Genomic DNA, 24942 nt, shown 5'->3' with positions numbered 1-24942 from the left:
TAACATCCAAGAACAACCAGCAAGTAAAGACAACACTTGTTCATTTTACAAGTCAGTATAACATTATCCTGCCCCTGTCTCCATCAACTCTACCCTGGCTAGCACCAAAGATATACTAACAAGATAAATTAAAGTATTATTGATACTCAGGCGACCGTTATCTTTCAGCTTCTGTCCTCTGAACCTTTGACCTCTAGTTCCTTTTCACGGATTTAGTTGGGTTCAGCCTGGTTCGTAGCTGCTAACAAGCTAACCAACTCACTAGTGAAGAATAGCCAAGAGACATTTTGGCAACTTTGCTGAAAACACGTGCTTTATTCTTGTGCGTTCACATCGAGTGCGAATGGACGTAAATCTGCGGCGAGATTCCAAACAAAATCAACACAATGATGCGAATGACGCAAATTCGTGTGAGTTGAAAAAAATGTAACTTCCTCTGCGAATTTGCGTCACGTGGTCTAGCGAAAGCCTATCAACATCGAGAGTCTCCTGACGCCACTGGTAACCAAGGAGATAAGCCCCGCTTCCTCTCCATTCCGGAAGCAAATATCATTCCTGTTATTTAAACGCAAATTTTGATCCGGCGGTCAAACTTGCGCGAGTAATGTGAGGCGAATATTTGCTTCGTGTTCGCACATCCACTAAACTTGAACCTGAGCTTATGTGGACACTTTTTGCCGACTACTGTAACAAGCATGAACTTCACTTGTCTCCAGTGCTCCTTCCTTCCCTCACACAGACTCACAGTTTGGTTGTCTAACCCTGTTCTCATTAACTAGATGTTTGATCGAGGATTTGGTGCAGCCCAAGCTTATACTAAAAATATGCAAAAAGAACAAAAAACCCTCAAATGCATTTTTTTCAACATGAAAAGAAAATTTTTCTTCCCCAAATTGATAAAAGTTGTAGTTTTTATGGAGAAAAAGATGTAAAGATGAATAAAAGAAAATTCAGGGGGATCAAACACTTCATTGTGAGCCAACGTAAAGATCAAAACTGAATCTAAAGGGGCAAAAAACCAGCCGTGTTTACAGAGAGCTTTAAAACATTGTGTTCGAAGTCCATCATAATGTTTCCCTCAGACTAACAGGGGGTTCCCCTCATGCCCGACGGTCAGAGCGCTTCAAACTGTTAGAGACAGAGAAAAACACCAAAAGCATTTGTGCTGTAATGTTGCCTGACCTCCGTCTGTTTTGCTTTTGTGCTGCCAGAGCGTTAAGCTTGAGCTTTTTGTCAGACAGCTGTGTAGCCAAGCGTGGGAATGCCAGTCGCCTTTTGTGATCCAAGTCTTCACCACGTCGTTCGGAGCGTATTCCCCAAAACCGCCTCATCAACAGAGTGTAAGCAGGAGGAACACAAATCAGTGAGCGCCCGTGTTCGAGTGTCGGAGTAGATTCCCATCAGTGCTCTTGAGTGATATAATCAGAAATCAGCTTACATAATGCAATCTGTCTGTTTGCTGGCTGAAGTGGCGCTTTCTGCAACACACACACACTTGGAAATGGGACTCGATGGCAATTAGTTGTGGTGTTCGGGAGCTCAAGAGATCATTCGGGCACAGCTGTCAGCAGGCCACTTGCATTACTGGCAAATTTGTTCTGCAAAATGGGGACTGTTCGTCTCTGAGGGGACAGAGACGCCCAAATCCCTCAGACGGATCGAGTTTAGAGGGTTAGTCTTTGTGGCCGTGTTTGACCTTACGTACGTACATGTGTTACCTCACACTCGAAGAACTCCTTTTTTCCACACATTGTGTAACAGATACAGAAATGTGTTTCTGACCAAAAGCCAGTGTGGACAAATGATGAGCTCTTGTACCAGCCTTGTTAACCACTCTGGAACCGGCTGAACCCAGCTGCAGACTACAACAGGTACAGGTGCCAAAAACGCTTTATTTTGGTAAGCTGGCAGGGGATAGTGAAGGGGTAGCTGGGCATGGGAGTGATGGAGTGATCCTGGCTGGCCGGCTTGGTAAGTGGCTGGGCAGGCTGGCAAAATGGAGGTCCTGGAGACGGGGAGAACAGGTGTACGTCAACACAAACAGGTAAGTTACACAGGCAGGCAAAAAGGACAAACTAGATCTGGATTCGTGACATAAACAAACCGTGTATGGCTCAGTGATTTGGCAGGGACTGGCAGTCAGTGAAGGGCTCTTGCAGAAGGTGGTGATTGCTTGATGGCAGGCAGGTGTGTTGATTGCAGATCCTGGGCAGGTGTGCAGAGAGTGAAAGAGACGAGGGGGGGAGGGGAGAACTGAAACACACCAAGCACTCCCTTAGCATACTAAAACATCTGAGAGTAAACAAAAGCACTCTGCGTTACGGAGAAGGGACTGTGACAGTTTAAAGTCAAACCTCGCTCTATAAGGGGCTTCTTCCTGCAGCGTTGGGCTGACGTAGCTGCCTACAGTAGATTCACACATCGTCCTCATATCAGGGCATCAGCCCTACAGCTCCTGCTGTTTGGTTTGCTGCATGATAGCAAATGTGTTCAGGAAGCATGATACATCTTTTACCCAAAATCTCAATTCATAACATTAATTGATTCACTTGGCAAAAATACTCCACATTGTATAATTTTATTTGGATCCCATATTAAAGGGGGTATTATGCTAATTTGAAGCTTAATATTTTACTCCGTGAAACCTGTGGAGTAGCTTAGCATAATTTACAGTTAAACACTGGTGCTCTGTGCAGGCCTGCACTGAAACGACTCAGTCAGCTCTGTCCCTTTAAGAAACCCCGCCTCCACAAGCCTGCTTTCCTCTGATTGGCCAGCTCTCCGAAGGCTGCTGACGTCTCAAAGTGCAGCGTGTAGAAAAAACTGTGTGAAACCTGGCGTTCACGGCAGCCTGCAGACTGAGCTGAGAAGCCTGGGGATTACTCCAACATACTTTTACCTACAGATCTGACACTTCACCACGTTTAGTCGAGACAGCCGACACTGTGAACCAAATGTGAACTTAAAGAAACTGGAGACAAAGTATCTAAAAATGTGTCTGAGAAAGTATCGGTGTAGAAGATGTTTGATGAGAGTGAAAAAAGACGTGCCCATAATTTAGGTTCAGGTTAATTGGCGACTCTAAAATGTCCCGTGGTGTGAATGTGAGTGTGCAAGGTTGTCTGTCTGCATATATCTGCATGTTTATGGATGGATGGGTAAATTCACTCTTTTAATGTAACTTTCTGTAAAGAGTAAAAACCGCACAATCACATGACGAAGCTTTGCGAGGTAGAAGAAGTCACAGATCTTGTCTTTTGTACTGAGGACAGCAGAGAGTTGTTTGTTCTGAGTCTGCTGTCAGGCCTAATTTAGCGCGCTAACAGAGCATGCAGCCGTCAGATGGGACCACTTGAGTCGCTGGTGGTAGCTTTGATAAGCAGGTGTGGAAGTAATTACACTCTGCTGATTGGCCGACGGGCTTGATCTCCTCTGCCAGCATGGCATAACAACACCTGAAACACTATACGGTCAGTAACAGATAGCTGGACTGGGCATAATGGTTTATTGTAATGCTCCTTTGATTATGGTGGAGCAGATTCACCATCTGTGACTTCTTACCAGAAGGGAAGTCTGAGTCACACTGTTGTCCTGCTTCGTTTGATCCTGGAGTGTATTCTGCTCAATGTTTGCAGTGTGTGTGTGTGTGTTTATGCATCACTTATAAAAGCTGTTGTTTGTCTGTTGTGTTTAATTTATGCATGTGTGCCCGTATGTGGGCATGTGTGTGTGCTTGCCAACATTTGTACGTGCACGTGTTGTGGGGAAATGTCAACACAGACAGAGTATGACGGAGCTTGGCACAGGCGGCCTTCCTGCCATCCTCGGCTCCTTCCACAGCTTGACACCGGATGAACCTCACAGGGAGAGGACACACACACACACACACACACACACAGAGAGAGAGAGGTTCGGATTAAACAAGGAGCTGTGTGAGGAGCATAGGGTGTGATGGGCTGCTAATGCATCACAGTTGAACAGCTTTCATTAGTCACTCAGTAATGTGTCTGTTATGTGTGTAAAGAGTGGAAAGGTGCTTTTAGTATGAAGGAGCGTGAGTTAGTCACAGAAAGGTGTAGTCAGGTTGGCTGTTGTGTTGGCAGTTCCTTTGCATTGCAAATTGCATTGAAATAGTTCAGCAAAGGATGCTCACGTGAATAATCTCCAGTGTCATGGAACCCATACAACGTGTGTGTCCTCTGTGATATCTTACATGCTTTTACATTCTGGTATTTCCACATCTGGGACCTTATTTTTTACATATATTAGAGTCTGAATGACTAATAGGTTGCTGATGCAGAGGGGTTTAATGGCTGCAATGTGATCGTTGGGGGCAAATACTCCTGTTCAAAGAAGTAGTCTTTTAAAAGTTCTTGTTTTTGCCACCGACAGGCTCAGACTGTTTTTCTAAGTGTGTGAAAACGTTACAGAAAGGATCCCAACCAGAACAGACCGTCCTCGCCCCTTCAAAGCCCCCAGACTCCACTCACATAAACAATTCTCACAGAACAAGAAAGTTGCCTGCCCAATGTTGCCTCACTTAATAAGTTTGTTTGTGTTGTGTTTTACACAAATATTGTGAACAAACATCAAAGTCACACAATAACAAACTAACCAAGTGAGTAAACTAACTGTTCTGCACAATCTGCTCCCATTGTACAAAAGTTATGCCGATATAGCCCCTGTGATAGGCGCTGCCGCTTGCGATGGTGACATCATTTGGAGCCAGAGTCTGCGCAGTAGAGATCGGCGGGTGGCGCCGCCGTAGCCACTTCCGCTAACCAAAACACACACTTAACTTACCGAAAAAACAGCAGGATCCCGCACGCCGGTGTGTTTAACAGCAGAACAGCTTCTCTGTGTTGGTCTGAGGTTAAAGTTCACAGGTATGGAAACTTCAATGACTGTAGTGATTGTTTTAGTTACGTCTCCTCTCGCCGTTCGTCCTCCACTCTGCTAATCCGGAACTGATCGGCTGCAGGAGATTTGTCAACAGAGCTGTCAATCATCATTTTGACAGCATCAAATAACTAATTAAAAGTAAACTTGTCAGAAAAATTAACACTTGGACATAAATCAGCATGATAAGAACTAACTATAATGACAGAAACCATGTTTGAGAAAAATGTATTGGACGTGTATTTTGATTTTATAGTTTGACTCATGTCCCATCTGTTAACATGGAGGAGGCGGGCTTTATGAGCTATACTGCAGCCAGTCAGCAGGGGGCGATAGAGAGGCTTTGTCTTCACTTTTAGGGAGCTGTCATGTCGTCCATCTTTTTATACAGTCTGTGGTTCTGCACTGTTAACGGAAAATAACAAGCACTTTTATTTTGCCCACAAGTATTACCCAGCAGCCATTGCAGCCTGTTTTACATCATGCGATCTTCTGGAGCAATTCCACGTTGAATTTTTACCTATTAGTAATTTAGACGCGGAAAAATGTCCCTTCTTCTCTGCTCGTGGTGTCGTACTATGCAGGGACAGAACGTCAAAGAGGAGGGGACTCAAGGGGACAATAATAATAATCTCCATGACAACTGGATCATTTTTAGATCAACCATGTACATTATAAGAAACACCAGTGTTCTTACCTGCAGGTGATTATCCGGCTGTCTTCAGCACCTTTCACTTTTCCTTTCTTCATCCTTTGTTTTTAAACCCCTCTCGTGTTGTCGTCTGTAATTGGCCATCTCCTTCCAAAGTGTCAGTGACCTTGCTGCCTGTCCGCCCAGCTGCCTCTTTGTACCGTAATTGCTGTCACCCTGTGTGTATACTGATGGATGACATGGCAGTGCTGCACCACAGACACACCTCTGCTCTGAGGCTGTGGGCTGATACTGCATGTGTGCACATGAGTATTCGGCTGCACAAGACACATTTATGGCTTTAAAGCCTCCACATTTTGGGCAGCAAGGTTTGCTTGTTTTCCTCCTCACCTGGGTCCTTTCCTCCGCTGCTCGCTTTGTGAGTACACGTCTTTTACGCTGCTTTAGCAAACTGTCAGCCAAGTTACAGACCGTGGACAGAGCTGCAGAGCTGCTTCAGTGAACGACTCAGAGGTTGTCTGAAAGTAAACTGATCTTTTCTGTGATTAGTGTGCACGCTCTGCTCATTATCTTTTGGGAAGCCAGTCAATTTCTGTACATCTATAATTGTAGTTCGCAAACATGTCAGTGTAAACAAGCAATCATTGTTTCCTTTTCTCTACGTGATTTAGTTTGAGAATATGAACGATTTAATCCCCATCTTGTCAGTCACGTTACTCACCACTGTCACTCACCATCCACTGACATCGATGACTTCCTGTCTCTGCTAGTAGGGCAATGCGCTGTAGTCTGTACTTTGTGTTGAACAGAGTTGCTGCATCATCAAGCAGAACAAGACTCAGCACCAGTCGGTACAGTTTAGTTTACGAGCAGGTGGGAGACGGCTTAAAGAGGACAGAAGAAAAAGACGGCCGGCGCTCTGTCTCTGCCTTTGATGGGCCTTTCAAGCAAGCGTTGCCTAGTTACAGCGAGCAGAGGATGCAGGGAGGGAGGGTTTATCAGCTGGATGCAGTAAATGAGTTCACTCCTCACCAGTAGACTCTTCGACCCGTAACATCCTTTCTGTTTCTCATGTTTGCTCTGTCTTGTAGTTTTGTTGGATCTGTATTTTTTAAAGTGATCGACATAATGACAGCTCTTATCAGCTGAAATAAAGTTACATTTTACCAGAGCTACTCTTGATTTGCACCTTGATGCATCGTGTGAATCGTGTTTCTGCCCTGGACTTCACAAAGATGACTTCCAGATGAAACAGTGTTTCCCTCTCTGTGCTGTCTCAGGTTGATGTGGTCTAAACATAGATCTCTTCCACACCAGATCTGATTTACAATTTGAATCGATTCAATTGCGCTAACTTTAGCAGCTCTTAGCAGGTATTGTAGGCTGTTGTGTGCCACAAACGTCTCCGGCACAGCTGTTTGTCTCTGTTTGAGATGCTAGCATAAATTAGCAGTGCTGCTGCAGCTTTGAGTGACTATTTCATACCTTAGACTTAATTTCTGGTCTCTGGCTCTGGTATTTTTTTGTCTCACTTCAGCCAATGTGCTCGTCTCTGAATGCTAACTCACAAGGTCTTGTGCTGCTTTCTGTCACGAATCAAGGCTGACAACAGGTAAGGTTTCACAATGGAGATTTATTTGGAGGTCTGAGGCAGAGGATGGTGAAGGAGTTGCTAGTGCGGGTCCGGGGCTGGGGAGTGGAGGAGTGATCCAGAGAGAGGTTGGCTGGGCTGGCTGGCAAAAGGAGGTCCTGGAGACGGGGAGAACAGATGTCAAAAAGGGCGGCAGGCAGGAAAGCAAGCAAGATATCACACAAGCAAGATATGGCAGACAGGCTAAAGACTATAGTTGAGCTGTGGCACATAAACAAACCGTATGGCACAACGATCCGGCAGGGACTGACTGTCAGTGTAGGGCTCTTATAGGAGGTGGTGATTGCTTGATGGCTGGCAGGAGTGCTGATTGGAGATCCAGAGCAGGTGTGTGGAGAGTGAAAGAGACAGAGAGCCAGGGGGGAGGGGAGAACAAAAACACACCGAGCACTCCTCACACACATTAAAAACTCTGAACGTAATCAAACAACACACACTTCCAGGCACACAGATGTCATGGAGGAGGGACTGTGACACTTTCCAAACAAACTGCAGACTCTGGATGTGCAGAACAGCAAATCTAAGGGCTGAAGTGTCGGCTGGGTCACTTCAGAGTCAGACAAAAGCAGAATCCACTTTTAAGTTGGCAAACTTTAAGTCTCAGTGTCGTAAAAGACCATAAAGTTTTATAGCTCAATAAACAGATAGAAGGATAATAGCTGATGTTGCAATGCCATCACATTAAACTGGACTGCGAGGCTCAGAGGCTGGAAAATAATATGAGCTACTGGCCTCTCTAAATAAAATGTCAATAACAAGTTGAAGTGGAGCCACTCTTTCAGCATTGCAACATTTTCCGTCCTTGCAGCATCATTCTCTGCTGCCTCCTTTGTCGCCTTTAGCATAACAACACGCTGCTTTCTTTCCTCTCTGCTCCGGGCCGTTCCATTTCAGCTCCACCTAATCACAGCCATCCGTCAGGTGTAAAAGTAATCAACAGCAGTGCTCCACATCCGACACACCACTATACATGTCCAGGTACGCAGCCAGGGAAAGTCACCTTAACAAATCACTGAGATGGATTGTGGGGATTCAGGTGCCTTAATGTAGTCCTCCACACACTGAGCTGTAAGGCTGCACCTTATTGTTGTTCCTCGCCGGGTCTTTCTTTATGTGATGTCTCCCCGTCTCAGAGCACGACAAGCAGCATCAAATGTTGGCAGGTAAATTAGACCATCTAAGCTCGGCATCGGCTGTTAGCGCTGTCACTGTTAGCATGTTAGCATGCTGACATTAGCATTAAGCTCAAAGTGACTGCTTCACAGAGCTGCGAGCATGGCGGTAGACTGTCCTATTGGCAAAGCCCAATATATCGGATATCACATTTTTGAGACCAAAGGAAATGTCCGTACTGGAGGGGAGGATTCACAGATTTGGGATATGGCATTTGGAATAAATGTATACCTTTTCTATTTTGATTCTGCACCAGTTATTACTAATTATTACTAATTATTTTGGCCTTTATTTGTAGAGAGAGGAGAGTGGATAGTGTCAGAAGCAGGGGAGGTGAGAGTGGGGCCGACATGAGGCAAGGGGCTGAGGGTGTGAGTTGAGCCCAGGGCCGCCAAACAGAGGACGGAGCCTCTGCACACGGGCCGCGCAATTTAACAGCTGGGCTAAACCAGCGCTCCAAACGGCTGCTTCCTTTAAACAAATAACTCTATTAAAGAATATTTTATATTACTATGTGATGCTCTGTTACTAGTAGCTGCAACAGAGCTGATTGTAAAACTCCCACAGCATTGATGTCTGTTGGTGCAGACCAGGGTTGGAAATTGACACCTGCCAAATATGGGTGTTTTTGTGCAGTGTGAGGTGAATTTGCTTAATTTACCAGCCACGGTGGCAGGTAGCTTAAACAAACATTGTAACATTTGAGACGTTTCACAATGCAGACAAAACAATAAGTCGGCTTGTTTCAATCAGACACTTTTAGGAGGACACGAGGGGTCCCCAACTCAGCCTTCCGTTTTAGCAAATGTGTCATTACAGCGCATGGGTGAAGACCAAGAGCCGTCTAAACTGTCTGTTAAAAATATCGAGTGGTTTGTAGATTTTGGAATCCACCAGCCACGGGACAAAAAAGTGAATTTCCAACCGGCCTGTAAGTTTGGTGCACACTCATCTGTGCTAGGTCCATATGGGCTGACAATATCAGCCCGCTTCTGTACTGGTCTCAGCTCTACTTTACGAACACACAATATGTACTGAGGAAGTCTGACAACCCTTTCAGGAGACACGAGGGGTTTTCTAGGCACAATGATGACGTAAGGAGTAGCTTGATTTCCCTCTGACTGAATGTGAAAGTGGAAGGGCACTTTTTAGTCTGCTTCTCTCTTCCTGTGTGGTTTTCTCTTCTGCCTGCAGTGATTCACTGCCTTCAGACTGTGGCTCAGTATTCTTGCACAGAGATGTTGCAATACAGTGAAACAAAAAGCCTGTTTTTAATTTTCAGGATTCATTTTTCACAGCATGCAACACTTCCTACGCTTGGTGTGAGGCCCTGACTCGCTCTGAGGCTTTGAGTGAAAACTGACTGCTTCCAGTCGTTGCTATCTTTGACACATCTGCCTCAGCTCAAGACATATTGAATTTACAGGAACAAAATGTTACTTCTTCTGTGTTGTACCAAAAGAGGAACTAAACAAAATGTCATCACAGCACAATGTTGCCCAAGTCAGCGTGAATACAGCCTGTGAACACTCACAGCCTGATGCACACTTGTGACAGAGTCCTTTGGAGGTCATCAGAATGGGAATGTGTTTGCTTCTAGTTCAGGTGAAATATCAAACTCATTCACCTCCATCTTCTTGTCCCTGCTGGCTGTTCAGGTAATAAAAGCTCAGCTCCTTCCCTCTGATGAGTCCGCATCCCTGCACAGAGTCTGCAAGATGTCAGCGACAGTGATATGAGTTCAGGGGAGGTTCAAGCTCCTGAGGAAGAGTGGTGATGATGCTGCCAGGGGTTTCATCTGACAGGAGTGCGAGTCATGATAGATCCAACGTTAGCTTTATTTCTAAGTCAACTGACAGAGTATATACAGCCAGAAAGTCCTCTTGAGATGGTGGTCAAACCAGACGCTGCTTGTGTTATTATTGCCGACTTGACCACAGATCCCTGCACCTGCGAAACGGAAGGACATCTAGGTGGACATCTCCTGAAGGCCGTCTGATTCAGCTGCCAGTTTATGACCAGCATGCAGTGAGTGTGTGAGTCGTGAAGCATCAGCCTTCTATTCACTTGGTTTCCCATTCACTTATTCAGTCTAACAACCTTCATGTCTGCCTCTCTCGACTTTGGAAACTTGAATTTTGACAAGTTAAGCATCCGAAGTGGCAGAAAATTAAATGACTCATTGTTAGTGCATGGCGACTAATTAGCTCTCATTTTACCAGTCGATCTACGCTCCATGTTTCCTCACCTACGGTCATGAGCTTTGGGTAGTGACTGAAAGAATGACATACAAGCGGCCGAAATGAGGCTCAGGCTCAGCCTTAGAGATGGGCTGAAGAGCTCAGACATCAGGAGGGAGCTCGGAGAAGAGCCGCCACTCCTTCGCAATGAAAGGAGCCAGTTGAGGTGGTTCGGGCATCTGATTAGGATGCCTCCTGGCGCCTCCCTGTGGAGGCTTTCCGTGCACATCCAACTGGGAGGAGACACCGGGGTAGACCCAGAGCTCGCTAGAGGGATTATATATCCCATCTGGCTTGGGAACACCTCGGGATCCCCCAGGAGGAGCTGGAAAATGTTGCTATGGCTAACATGCTTAGCCTGCTGCCATGGCGACCCCACCCCGGATAAGCAGAAGAAAATGGATGGATGATAGATGAAGCAATAAGGGGATAAAAAAGGTAAAGATGGAGTGTTAACAGATGGTATATTAACCAGTGTTGGTAAAAGTCTTATCACTGCACTTTTTACACCCTTCCCTGCTCCTTATCTTACAAGCAGTTCCAATGAAAACACGGCCGCTGCATCATTAAACGAGCCAGTGGTAAATGCCACAACACAGATAACAAACTTGTGCAGAGGTGTCTCGTTAACGCCGCAGCAGACCTCATAATACGTTGTGTCCTTCCTCCTCTGTGCTCTGTAAAGTGTTGTGTTATCACAGGTGAGAGCCACTTAACTGTCAGGATCTGCCCCCAGCCTGTACCTTAGTCACTAACAACGTCCACTGAGCGTGTGAACAGCTTTTTCACCTCTCTCTATTTCCTTCTTTCTCACCTCAGAGGTACACACTCTTACACCAACACAGGAGCGTTATCGGGGCCATGTAACGGTATCTTTCAGTGCCGCGGTCGTAAAGTTTGCACAATGACAAGTATCAGATCAAAGCTGCTTTGCTTTGCTTCATCAAACGTCACTCTAGAGGCTGTTCTACACCAGAAATCAGATTTCGGATGAAAGACGAGAGAAAGAGGTAGAGTCTGGTAGATTCTGTTGTGTGGAAATCCATATCAATCAAGTTGATGCAGATCTTATAAGGACAGCACTATTTGGGTTGGGCCAAGAGTATGTTTGGTGAAATCTGGTATTTTTAACCTGGGCCTGCTCATATTTAAGGTTTGGAATTGCTCCTGTACATTAAACACAACTCAGGGAATTAAAGAAAGGTACGAGCATCTTTTCAACCATGAAACAGACGTTACATCGCTCGCTTCAAACCCACCAAACTGCATTTACAAAAACAGTAGTTTTATCTCACAGAACGCAAGAGTTGCTCGACTACTCTGCTGCCTTAATCGTTTCGTTTTTTGTGTATAGTTCATCCATTTTCATCCGTTGATCTGGGGTCAGGTTGGGGTGGTAGCAGGCTGAGCATGTTAGCCCTTTGACATTAAGAAAATCTATTCAGGTCAGAGCAAAAGATAAGTAAAGAACGACCTTTTTAATCCTCTATTTACCTGCCATCCATCCATCCATCCATTGTCTTCCTCTTATCCTGTGTCGGGTTGCGGTGGCAGCAGGCTAAGCAAGTTTGCCCAGACGTCCCTCTCCCCAGCAACATTTTCCAGCTCCTCCTGGGGGATACAGAGACGTTCCCAGTCCAGGTGGGATATATAATCCCTCCAGCGGGCTCTGGGTCTACCCCCTTTGCCTCCTCCCAGTTGGGCGTGCCCTGAAAACCTCCATAGGGAGGCGCCCAGGAGACATCCCAATCAGATGCCCGAACCACCTCAACTGGCTCCTTTCAATGCGAAGAAGTAGCGGCTCTACTCCGAGCTCCCTCCAGATATCTGAGCTGGGCCGGGCTCGGGCTCAGAGATTGTCGGTTACATAAATTTGGTGGTGGATCCAAACTATCCAAAGTCACAAAGTGTCAAACTAACTATTAGCTATTAACTAACATATCAAAGCAGCCGTAAACCTGCAACTCTCTCGTTCTTCCAGGTAAAATTCCTGCTTCTGTCAGTGGAGTCTGGTGGCTTTAAAGAGAGTGATGCATGAAACAGTTTCCAGGTGTAAAAATGCTAAGATTCCCATTTAAGTTCAATGATTTTAAGACTCAGACATCAGTGTTTGAATCTGATTACATCATCTCGCACAGCTACAGAGCAGTCTGAGTTACAGTTATAAAGACAGCATCCAGTCTCACAGTGTTCCTCTGAACAGATCTATTTTCAAACAGCAGCTACAGCATGTGCTCTTTTCTCAAACACTCCAAAACAAGATGTGCTGTGTGCTTCTTATCTTAACCGTGTGGGCGTTCTGTTTGAGAGCACGCCGCTGACAGCCGGGCGGTGCCGTGCTGCACCATCTGGATCCCCTCCGGCTGGCACCTCAGCGGGGCAGCCAGAAATCAGCAAAGGGCCTTCCTGTCTGGGCCGATGTTTCAACCCCTGAAGCTCCTCTCATGACTCGCAGGGCAGACGGGCACGGTGCCAGCTAACTGCTAACCACAGTCATACAGATATTCCTGCTTACATTCTGACTAACAGCCGTATGAGAGGCATCCGCTTCCTCCTGTCCTGCAGGTGGTCGAGGTGTGTGTTTCAGGGTTTTCCTGGTTTAACTCCGGGAGGACAAAACAGGTGTGACCTCAACTGTGAGGTGCTAAGGTGCCAGGACACGGATTCCCTTCTTCCCTCCTGACCATACATCTGAATAAACGGTGGGATGCAAAGAAAGAATACATATAAACGTTGCATTTAGGACTAGATTTCTTCTATTCAATGATGTCAAGTTAAATCGAATATATTACTAGATTCAAACATCGACATTCGGCACCAGCCGATTGATATCTGAATTGCACGAGTCAGGGTGATGATATATTGCTGTATTGATATTTTGTCTCACCCACGCTCACAGTGCGGAGTAGTCGGATCTCTTCAGTGCAAACAGTGCAAGCAGGAAAGTGTAGCTTCTAACTATTGAGACATGGAAGAGTTAATATGTACTCAACTCAAAGACGGAAGGCATTTCAATTATTTACACACGGGTCTGTATGTGACTGACTGAGTAACTGACTGAGCGAGTGACTGACAGTCCTTTCAGAGCCAAATAAAGTAAAAAAATAACAACAGCCCGGGAAACACTTCAAAATAAAAGCATCGCGTACAATCGAGGGATCAGACTTTTACTTTGAAAAAGCACACAGGAAGTGTTGACCTACTTTACTCTCCATGCCTGTGACTTGTGAGATGTTAATGCTGCTGTCAGAGATCAGCAGGACTCATCACAATTCATTTTCAACGTGTATTTTGACTGAGAAACGCGCGCGCCTCCTTTTCTCTACATTTTCGGCGTGTGTCTCGCCAGCAGCGTGAAGACTTCCATCTGTTTTCGTCCTGCAGCCGTCACGTGCACGCCACGCTTCCAGTGTTGCCCACAAAAGCGCACATTGACCTGACGCGGTCAGCCTCATACTATGTTTTGACCTATTCTTATAATAATATTGACAATTAAAATTATAGAAGAGTGAGCAAACCTGCTTATTGATGATTTCCACATCATCAGCAGGCTATGGAAAATATTAAATATATTGATTGTCTGGCTGACTGACAATGATCGACGTTGGCTAAAAAGCATTGACCAAGCGATTAACCATTGTAACATCATGATGTGTTACATTGTAGTGTATGTTTTGTGTTAGAAGTGGGCAATATGGATAAAGTCCTTCATCCTGCTACATTAATTCATTTTATATTGACATATTATTTTAAACTCTGATGTAGAAAATGTTTTGTAAAATAAACCGAGATGCTTTTTGTGGATAAAAGGAGCTGAGGAGATCTCTGTGTTTGGCTAAACCAGCAAATTTAACTCTGAAAAATCAAAGTTCTTCATCTTTTCTTTGAGCTCTTCTGTATTCAGTGATACTCATATAGTCATAGTCATATAAATAATATATGAAGCTGTCCAGCATACTGAATTGTAATTGCCTAAGTACCCTCGCCAAAGCATCCAAAGATATCAAAAGTGAGCCGGCCGAGAATCAGTCTCTGACAGGTCGCACATTTCTATCGTCTCACGGTATCGTCATCAAATTGCTCAACCCTGCCCTCTATTTATTATTGTCTGGTTGTGCAGTGCTACTGTACTGTTGTTGACAAGACAATGCCCAGGTGATGGATCTGCTTTGCTTTGAATGGAGGACAGTCCATTAGCTTTCATTGGGGAAACAGGCGGAGGTGCATTCATTTATCAGAGGCGGCTATAAAAGAAGGACGTCGTACGGCTTTAGTGTGCATCTCTTGGCTTTGTCCTCCATCTTTCTATAGGTGTGTTCAGCTGTGTTTCTGCAGGAGCGCAGTGAAACTTTGGTCCACACACTGACCCACTCCCTGCACTCATTGTTCAGCTCGCCTCCCTAACAATGTGTAACCGCTAGCTCCCGCTGCATTTCCTCTCCGCTTCCTGGAAGGCAGGAAGTCGGTTGCTTTCTCGTCTCCACCAGGTTGGAGAAAGGGAGAGAAGTGGGGGAGGGTGGGACCACACCAAAGGTCAGTGAAACCATTCGTCCAGAGAGACACTCCCTGATCCTGAGGACGGTCGGCTTCCTGTGCAAAAGTGACATCATCCAGGAATTAACTCTCAGACCTCTGCAGGAGAAATGGTCCAACAGTGCTTATTATGATGTCTTTTTAATTCCCTAAAATCTGTGCAACCTAAAATTAAAGGTTATGTTAGTCAGTGAAACATTATTATAGTTGAAAGTGTTTAAATTGAGTCATAAAGTTTTTATCAGACTTTGCTAAATGAACAAAGAAAACATTTTAATCCCAAACAAGTCTGAATGTAGAAACATGTAAAAATATGTCCTAAAGAAACAAATTGAAACTTGTGTTTATTAGATATGATTAGTATCTTGAGCAGAATGCAGAGGCGTCCTGATAGTTTCACCTGCAATGGAACACAGCCCCTACACTGGTATTTTAGCTTGTTGTTTCTTGCAGTATCTTCGTCACCAAAACAATCCAAAGGTCAGATCAGTTTCGTAACTCATGCTCTGGCTGTTATATTTTGGATCACTTTAAGCAGGATTGTGCAAACCACGGCCTCCTGCAGCGAGTTCGCTGATGCCTACTGTTGCTGGCATGTTGTCACCACGCATTACCCTGCAGATAACAATATGTTCTAATGTCATCAACAAATGCAAATTAGGATTATGTGAAAAACTGCAGATCTGGCTTTCTGTTGCAAAAAGAATGAATGCTTTAGCTTTCATAGTTTTTATTTTACATCATTTTAAACAAAACAATGCACATGGTGATCTCCAGCAGCTGCCTGCAGGAGGTCCTGTTACATCTCCGATCATACACAGCAGAATGTCAGCTTTAAAATAGTCATTTAATAGTGACTGATGATGTATATGTGAGCGCGCTATGTTTACTGTATACATCACTAACAGCTGAGCAGTCAGCAGCATCATTAATCCACCTTCAGTTCTCCTTCGCTGCTCTTTGCTTCTTCCCACACACACATCTTTTATTCAGCACCGTGTGTCACTTCCTCCTTCATCATGGCTGTGTGTGTGTGTGTGTGTGTGTGTGTGTGTGTTTGTGTCCTTTGAGGCTCTTCAAGTGGCTCTCGAACACAAAGGACAGGAGTTCAAAAGCGTTTGGACACAATGGCAGCGGCTTGCGTGTGTAACCTTTTATACAGGAAGAGAATCTGCAGTTACCGTGACGTTGTTGGTTTTAATGGAACATTTAAGCTTAAGTTTTCTATTATTTTATAACTATTTCCTCAAGGTTTTATACTGACACTGGATGCAAACTGACCTTATATGCATCCTCTCCTATTAATCCCTGTGCGTGCACTGGGAGAACATGCAAACTCCACACAGAGAGTCCCACTTTGTCCGGTCTGGGAACCTTCTAGCTGTGAGCTGCAGCGCTAACCACTGCCTCACCGTGCAGCCCCAAAGTAAGATCTTAAAGACCCCCGCCAGGTAAAATCCAGTAACCTAGTAAACATCTCCATGTGGTGTTTCTCATGTGCTGCAAGACATATCAGGGATAACATCAGCATCATCTCCATGGCTGGGCCTGTCTGCTTTTAAACTGCAGTGTACCAAGGACAGGCTGAACAACACGTTTTCAGATTGGCAGGTTTGTGATGTCACAAACCTAAGGAGCCAATCCCGTTAATGGACGAGGTGACGCTATGCATATCATTTTGTGTAACCTATGGCAACCATTTCGGCGATGCGCAAGCCGGCTGTAACCATCATTGTAATTTTTGTAACGTTACTACTTATTACTACATTTCAAGCTAGCTAAGTTTCGACAAGTTGCCGCTAAACGATGGCGAGAAGTGTTTTGTTTTCGCAACGGAGGGGGACGGGTGGAAATTTGCATAGTGGGCGGGGCCTGTGCAGATTCATGAATGTTTAATGAGGGAGAAGGAGGAGATGATTTGGGAGGATTTTTACAAGGTCATTAAACATATTTTGCAGAGAAAACATATCAGACACAATTTATTATTCCAAGCAGAGCATTTTTTATGTCCTGAAACACGACTGCAGCTGCTCTGTCAATCTTAAATCAGGCCTCTGATGAGATATTTCCTCCCAGCAGGCAGTTTTTTTGTGTCCTAAATTATCTCCAGTTTTTACAACTTGCTACTGAGAATTATAATTAGCAGAATTATAAATGTGTTTGATCAACACTGACAAGAACAAAGCTGCTTTGTCAAAGTCAGAATGTCCTTCTCCCAGCAGCTCGTCCTTTTTATCTCTTTGTGTATTAATAACAGATAATGTCCACATGTGTTCTTATAGGCGTCCAGAACAGAGACTCTCCTATCTGGAGAACAAACTATGAGTCATTTGAACTGTTGTATAATTCTGTTACAGCCCAAAGATGCTTTTTGAGAAGTGGATTTACCAGAGATTCAATTCTTTCTTTAAGCAAGACAATCACATTTTACTTCAGTCACTTATTTTAAGCACAATATGTGTGTTTTATTTCTGTGGATTCCAGGGTATCGTCTGTTTCCCCCATTTTTTATTCTCACTGACCTTTTGCTCTCGTCTCTTCTTTCATATCTTTTTCATTTCTTCCTCTTCCATCTCTATTTTCTTTCATCACTTTCTCCCTCTTATTGTTCTGTCCTCGCTCGGCCCTGCCGTCTCCTCTCTCCTGTCAATCACGCTTCAAATCTGTCACACTCATCTCTTCATTTTCCGCCCTCTTGTCCTTTTCTTTGTCATTATCAGCCTGTCACTCTTCCTCTGTCTCTCCGTCTCCTGGCATCTGTTTCTCTGTCTCTCTATTAGCCTGTCTGGGTGTTGGCCCCTTCTGACCCTTCCTGTGTCGCTGACATCATCCCACAAACCAGGAAGCTGCTTTCTTTTTAGAAGTAAAAGTTATTCTCATAGTTTAGACTCATGTTTAATCCAGAGCAGATTAAGAGAAAGATCACAGCCTTATGTCAACAGGTGATTCATCTACCTTTGTTCAGGATATTACAATCATCCACCAGGCCGCCGTAAAATTCATCCACTGTTCAAACAGCAGGTTTTCTGTTTAACCAGCCAAAGCCGTGAACACGAGCTGGGCTGCAGTACGAGACTCAACGGTCTCTGTGTGAGCATCAGAGTCGTTCTGCAGAGCTGGCTCAACATGTAACATCAGCTGTTGCTTTGTTACACTGTGCAGACTCCGTTATCCAGTCTGTGCAGACCATAGTGGACTGAAGGAATCAGGGCTGCACGATATTGAAAAAAAAGTGACATTGTGTTTACTTTTTGTTCTGCGATTTTTATTGCGATATAAAAAAATACATGAAATGATGGCAGATAAATGCTGTGTTTTTATGTACATAAACAATTACCCTCAAATTCCACAGGATCCTTCTCCGGTGCGTTCCGTGTGCGCCGCAACCTCCGGATTAAAGTCAATGCTCGTGATTCCACAGCACGCGTCACAGTCCGTCTCCACTAAAGATACGCGCTAAGTCTATTTTTGACGGAGGCTGCTTCAAGCACACGTCAAGCTGAACAGAGCAGATCGTTCCAAACAGGAAGTCACACACAAACAGCACACAGCATCCGGTCATTTCAAAATAAAACACAGTGTACAGACCGGTACAGACTCCTGTTTTTTTCTGTTTTCAGAACAACAACACACTGACATCTCGAAAAAAGAACACCGCCGGACACGGATCCTGTAGGATCCAGACGTTAGGCCAACGATCATACAGGATTTTTAACACTCTTTGTTCAGCATCTTGACACCCACATGAAAAAGTAGAGCGAGTTCAGGTGGAGCGACACGTTCCTTATACAAACATGACCCGTCCGTTTATGTAGCCACAGCGGTAACCAGCACCGGGACGAGGTGCCGCTGATAACGGAAGTACACACACTGAAAAGCCGACATGCATAACTGAAAGCCTGCCTCGATCATCCCACTGATGTTATCTGTGACGGCAGCAGCGCCGCGTGCTTGTTTACAGTTTGCAGACTCTGCAGCACAGCGGTCAGCTCGCTCTGGTGAAGAGCTGCACTAACGTGATATCAGATGCACTTTTGTTGTATAATAATGATGAAAACCAATAAATGGGGACTCCTCCTTTTGCACCGAGCAACAATAAAGTAGCAGCTTGACGTGTTGCAGTTAATTTGCTGTACAAGTGCACGTCCTGCGATGTGACTGGTGCACATGCGCACATTGCTATTGTGATGGTTAAACAATTTATCCCAGCCCAGTACATTGTGGGACTAATAGTTTCAGGATCTTGGTTGGAAGTGGATCTTTAGACTGGTTTAAAGATCGCAAAAAAATAGCAAGGATTTACTAAAATGATGGATTAATCTTTGGAGTCACTTTAACTTTAAATGCCTGATTTCTCTATTAAATGAAGCTAAAAGAATAACATGCAGGTGGAAACAAAACACCATGTTTTAATGTTTGATGTCTTATTTCTTTTAAACTCACTTTAAAATGTCTGAGCCATAAACCTGCAGCCGTGTTCGCAGACAGCGGCTCCTTCAGCTCCTTCAGCAGTCAGCGTCAGCCTCACAAGACAGATGTACAAACCCGATCGCTTTATTGACTATCAGAAATCCTGTCCGTGGTATCTATTGCAGTTTCTATTGCCCGCTCTCTCGGGTGGTGGTTGTTCCTAGGTGGCGTCTGTGTACACACAATGATCTAAAACAAATCTATACCTTTCTGCTGTGTTTGTTTAGCGCATCGATTTACAAACGGCCGTTTACACAGCGCCGCCGCTGCACACTGTCGGCTGACTGATGGTTTTTCCATTCAGTCAGAGCATTACAGGAGAGGTGGAGCAAGTTCAACACGTTCAACCTCAGAAGGTTTCAGGACACATGTACACGAGTTATTGTGATTAACCTGCTGTAACTATTCCTGCAATACTGATGATTCCTTTATATTCTTGGGTTGTATAAGTTGTGTTTGTGCCACAGTGCTTCCTGGATTGAAACTCAAATCAAATCTCTAAGTTGTTCCCTGTAGACTCATGTTCTCCTTCTCCTCCTTTCAGATCTGCCCATGGAGTACAATCCCTCCGATCATCCGCGGGCCAGCACCATCTTCCTCAGCAAATCACAGACTGATGGTGAGCTTCACTCTCTGATGAACCCTTTGAATTTAATCACGTCATTATAATCAGATTGGTTTCAGGAGACTCTCGTGTAAAGTGGGAACACGACATTAAAGCAGGTTGTTGTTGAGTTCGAGACGTCTGTAAGAAGCATGTTCAGACATCGTGGACAGCCGTGATTGTATGAGACACACACAGGAGCTGCTGACACGGCTTTGAGGTCGTGTGAGGCAAGAGGAAGACGAGCTCTGTGTAATTATGATGGATTTTTTCCGTACACAGTCACTGATGAAATTAAGCCTCGACTAACAGTGTGTACTACGCACTTATGTAATGGGTGGTTCCTACTATTAGTGATTGATGATTGTGTCATACGTATACAGCATGCCAGGCCTGAAACAGGCTGACGAGACACTTATTTAGCAAAAGAGAGCAGAAACCAAAGGACATGTTACGTGTGTTTCAGGGTTTGGAAACAAATAATGCAAACTCATTTGAGCTCAAATTTCACAACCTTTCAATGCTGTCGTCTTGGGCCTATTTTTTGCACATTTGAGGGTTTATTTGACAGCAACTTGCACGTTTCACGGTCAACATTTTCTACCTTTTAGTAGGGCTGCACGATAGTTTTGATCGTTAAATTTGAGATAATGATTATTTACAAATTTTAGGGACAACATTTTTTTTATGTACTTCGAGTGCTGCATTTGGGATCTTGTACAAATTTTGCATTAAACTAAGGGGGCTTTCACATTAGGGACCCGGGCCCGGATCCAAGTACACGTGTGAACACTGTGTACCGTACTCGAATACGGTTCGTTGATCCATGCCCGGGTCCACTTGAAAAGGTGGTCTCGAGTACGGTTCATGTGTACTCAGGTACGGTACGCATCAGGTGTGAAAGCTAACCGTACCAAACCACGGAGGTGGACTGCTTTTTATAACGTCTCCGAAATCCGCGTAGGCTTGCAGCACCGCCGATCTCATCCTCTGAACTACGCGGTCATGGCTGATACCGTAGGAACGTAGGTGAGAGGGTCGATCTTGAGATTTTCTCCAAAACATGAATAATAGCAGGCAGAGTGCGAAGGTCGGCTCCATTGTACGGGCTGGGATCATGTGATTCACACGCTTCTCGACACTGGAACAACAACATAAACAATGCTCCGTAGTTGATGATACTCTTCTTCTTCTCCTTGTTTGGTGCATTACCGCCACCTTCTGCTGCAGAGTCCGACCACAAGTGTACTCGGGTCTGGAACGAAATGAATAACGTGAAAGCTGACCGGCAGGGGAGAGGAGAGGGGGGGGCAACCGTACTCAGGCACAGGACGAAGCAATCGAACCTAATGTGAAAACTCACTAAGACTTAAAATCTAGACTAGAGGCAAAATCTCTCTCATGCAGCGTTATTAGTAACTTAAATGCAGTAATTTAAATGGTATAGTGCTGTAAGTCAACAAGCTCCTGATGTTGTGTTAGTGTTTTACACCTGGTACATTTACCTAAAATGCCTAGCGTTTCCTCCACACAGATGGGAGGAAGCAACCTTAAACGGTCACTGACAGAAGAAGAAGAAGTGAGACTTTATTTATCCCCGAGGGGAGTTCTGTTTTTCCACTCTGTTTCTACAAACATGCTTCATTTGAAATGCACACCTGCACAAACAGGACTCTATGGACATGAACTAACGGAGAGATGTCAGAGTGAGGGAGCTGCACATGTGCCCCGAGCGGTGGGGGATTCGGGGCTTTGCTCAGGGACACCTCGACGGGGCCCAGGAAAGGAGCTGGCACCTCTCCAGCTACCAGCCCAATTCCACGCTTAGTCCATACCGGGACTTGAACCGGCCACCCTCCGGTTCCTTGAGGACTACTTTGTCCTCCATTAGAGTACATGCTGCTTTCCTGCTGTTTGTTTGCGTTGCACTGAGAGCCCAACTTTCACCGCGAGGCCACTGATTGTAAGTGACGCGTTTACATTTAATTCCCTACGTCAGTTACCACAGTTATCACGTTGGGCGTGTAGTGCTGGGTGGTGACGCCGCCGATGCTGCATCAAGTTTGATGCGTTTTGCACTTTAGCTGCAACTTTTTTCCGGCAGGTTTTGCAGACCTGGGATTGAATAAGTCCCTAGTCATTCATAGTGTACCTGAAATCCCCCACAAGGCCGACTTCACTCCTTTCTTCGGTGGATGCAAAGCTTCGCTGCGTGGTCCCTCCGCCATAGTAAAGCTAATGTAGCGTAGCCTCCGGGCTCTTGATAAGCACGTCACATTAAGCTGGTGCACCACAGGTGTCACTTTGTTTTCGTTCCGTGCAGGTTGCTCCAAAAATTATGTGAACAATGTCCCTTTATATGAGAGTGAGAGCAGAATAAACCAATAACAATTAAATAAGCGTGATATATATTAGCTGCATCCCTTCTCCCGATTGTCTCTGTTGTTTACTCTTTCACTCTAAACTGCAGCTGCGAGGTCGGCGCTCATCACATGACCTGCCAGCTCCCCCAAAACTGAAGCCCAAACCTCTCCATCGCCCCCTGGTGGAGGGGCTGTTAGTTTAGGAGGCGGCAGATTTGATATGCAGCAGAGTTTTCTATGGGCGGAGCATTTTGCTGTCAATATGTTCATGTTTATTTAATCATGGGAAGACAAAATTGTGATCTGGATTGATGTTCCATTAGTTGTGCAGCCCTACCTGTTACTAATTTACACCTCAAATATGTAAAACAGGGTCCAGGTTCACGTACACACACAGATCAGAGATTTCCATCAATGCTCTTGTATTTATAACATTTTCCCAAACTTCACACAGTCCTCTCTTTCGTTTGTTGGCTTTAAACTTTCATGATGATGTTTGTTTTCATCAGCTGCCATTGATTCTCGTGCAGCACCTGCTGACTGAGTCATTCAGAGAGCGGCGTGGCCATATGTGGCAGTTTGCACGTTAAGCCATGACGCCGCCTGGAAAATAATCTCTGAAGTGTCTTTTATGTTACAAACTCTTACAAGTCAAACGCAGACATCCACCACCTGTTTCGTTGGAGAGCAAGCGGGCCGACTGAAGCAGGGATTTCAGATGTGGGGCTGTATTAAAGTGCTGCTTCCTCTGGTGTAAAAGGCTCCGGTGGAAAATGTTACACCAGCTGACTCTGCGTCAGATTTCTTTCAGACACAGCGGGGTGTTCTGATCACTTCTGTCAGAGTCGGTGTGGACCCTGCAGAGTGACAGTAATTCATTTTAATCATCTGAAATGTGATGAAGTTCCTTTCTGAGATTACTCTTTCAGTTTAGACATAATCTCTTTACTTTGATGATAAGAGGCTTAATATTGTTCCCTTTGCTCACACAGGAGAAAAGCTGAGTTTGTAGCCTGACGGCGTTTTGTATTGATCTGATGCTCTTTAATTAGCTTCATCAAGCTCCTGTGTGAATGTCTGCTGCCCTCTTTTCTCAACATATTGTTCATATAGCATTTAGAGACCACAGGAAAGGGAGTTTTTTTACACTGCAAAAGTTATTTAAATGGTAATCAGGGTATTTTTAAACCTGGGCTCTATTGTCAAACATTGTTAAGGTCTGTTTCAGGCGACAGATGCCACACAGCTGGAGTGTCTGCCACGGTGCCCTTGGGGGCAAATGTGACCGATCAAACTGCATCCACTAAACATCCTTGTTTGTTTCCACTGACAGGCTCAGAATGTTTTTAAGCGTCTGAGGATCCCAACAGAGATAGACCTTTCAGTTAAAGAGGAAGATTTTTTTTTTTAACCCAAAACAGCTGTTACATCCCTCTCATCAAAGCCACCAGACTCCATTGAAAAAAACCCTTATTTTAGATTGCAGAAGACAGGAGCTGCTGGTCTACAAATGTTTCAGTTGGTTAGATTCTGTGTTACATTAATGTTGTGTTAGTTCTGAAGTCACTGTTTTAACCACCAAAGTCACCCAATAAAACAAACCAACCAACGGATCGAGGCAGACGTAGACCAGCAACTCCTGTGTTCTGCGCAGTAAAATTGCCGTTTTTGTGAATGGAGTCTGGCGGCTTCGAAGAGACTGATGTAACAACTCTTTTACCCTTTAACTGAAAGGTCTATCTCTGTAGAGAACCTTTCTATAATGTCAGACACTTAGAATAACAGTCTTTACCAGTCAGTGCCAAAAACAAGAACTTATAGAGGATTTACTTTGATTGGTCGCATTTGCCCCCGAGGGTGCCGTCGCAGACACTCCAGCAGTGTGGCATCTGTAGCCTTTTACAAAACAATTTTGTACCTTTTACTCCTTAAAAATATTTTAAAAAAACAGAGCCTAGCTTTAAAAATACCATAATTAGCATTTAAATAGAGTTGTTACATCAGTCTCTTCAAAGCCGCCAGACTCCATTAGCGAAAACAGCAATTCCACCTCACAGAACACAGGAGTCACTGGTCTACGTCTGCCTCGATTGGTTGGTTTGTTTGTTTTATTGTGTGATTAAAACTCTGAGTTCAGCTCAAACACAACATTAAAGTAACACACAACAACACAAACAATCTAACCCATTGAAACATTTGTAGACCAGCAACTCCTGTGTTCTGCCGTGTAAAAATCGTGTTTTTCACAATGGAGTTTGGTGGCGTTGAAGAGAGCGATGTAACAGCTCTTACACCTCAACACAGAGGGCTATCTCTGTCGGGGTCGTTTCTGTAATGTTTTCAGACACTTAGAAGAA

At 44.7% G+C, this 24942-nt stretch overlaps 1 protein-coding gene across 4 annotated transcripts in view; it reads left to right on the top strand.

Moving 5' to 3' along the window:
• ccny (cyclin Y) overlaps positions 1-24942 on the top strand; it is a 57961-nt gene that overhangs the window by 12700 nt on the left and 20319 nt on the right. For all 4 annotated transcript variants that reach the window (XM_069667247.1, XM_069667245.1, XM_069667246.1 and 1 more), the window contains exon 2: positions 20163-20237. In XM_069667247.1, the coding sequence (XP_069523348.1) occupies positions 20163-20237 (75 nt within the window). The remainder of the gene's footprint in view (positions 1-20162; positions 20238-24942) is intronic.

This window comes from Semicossyphus pulcher, unplaced genomic scaffold (genome assembly GCF_022749685.1).
Source record: "Semicossyphus pulcher isolate SPU_LCO1_2020_fin unplaced genomic scaffold, fSemPul1.0.p SCAF_18, whole genome shotgun sequence".
Classification (NCBI taxonomy): Eukaryota; Metazoa; Chordata; class Actinopteri; order Labriformes; family Labridae; genus Semicossyphus; species Semicossyphus pulcher.
This window is presented reverse-complemented; position numbering and strand designations above follow the sequence as displayed.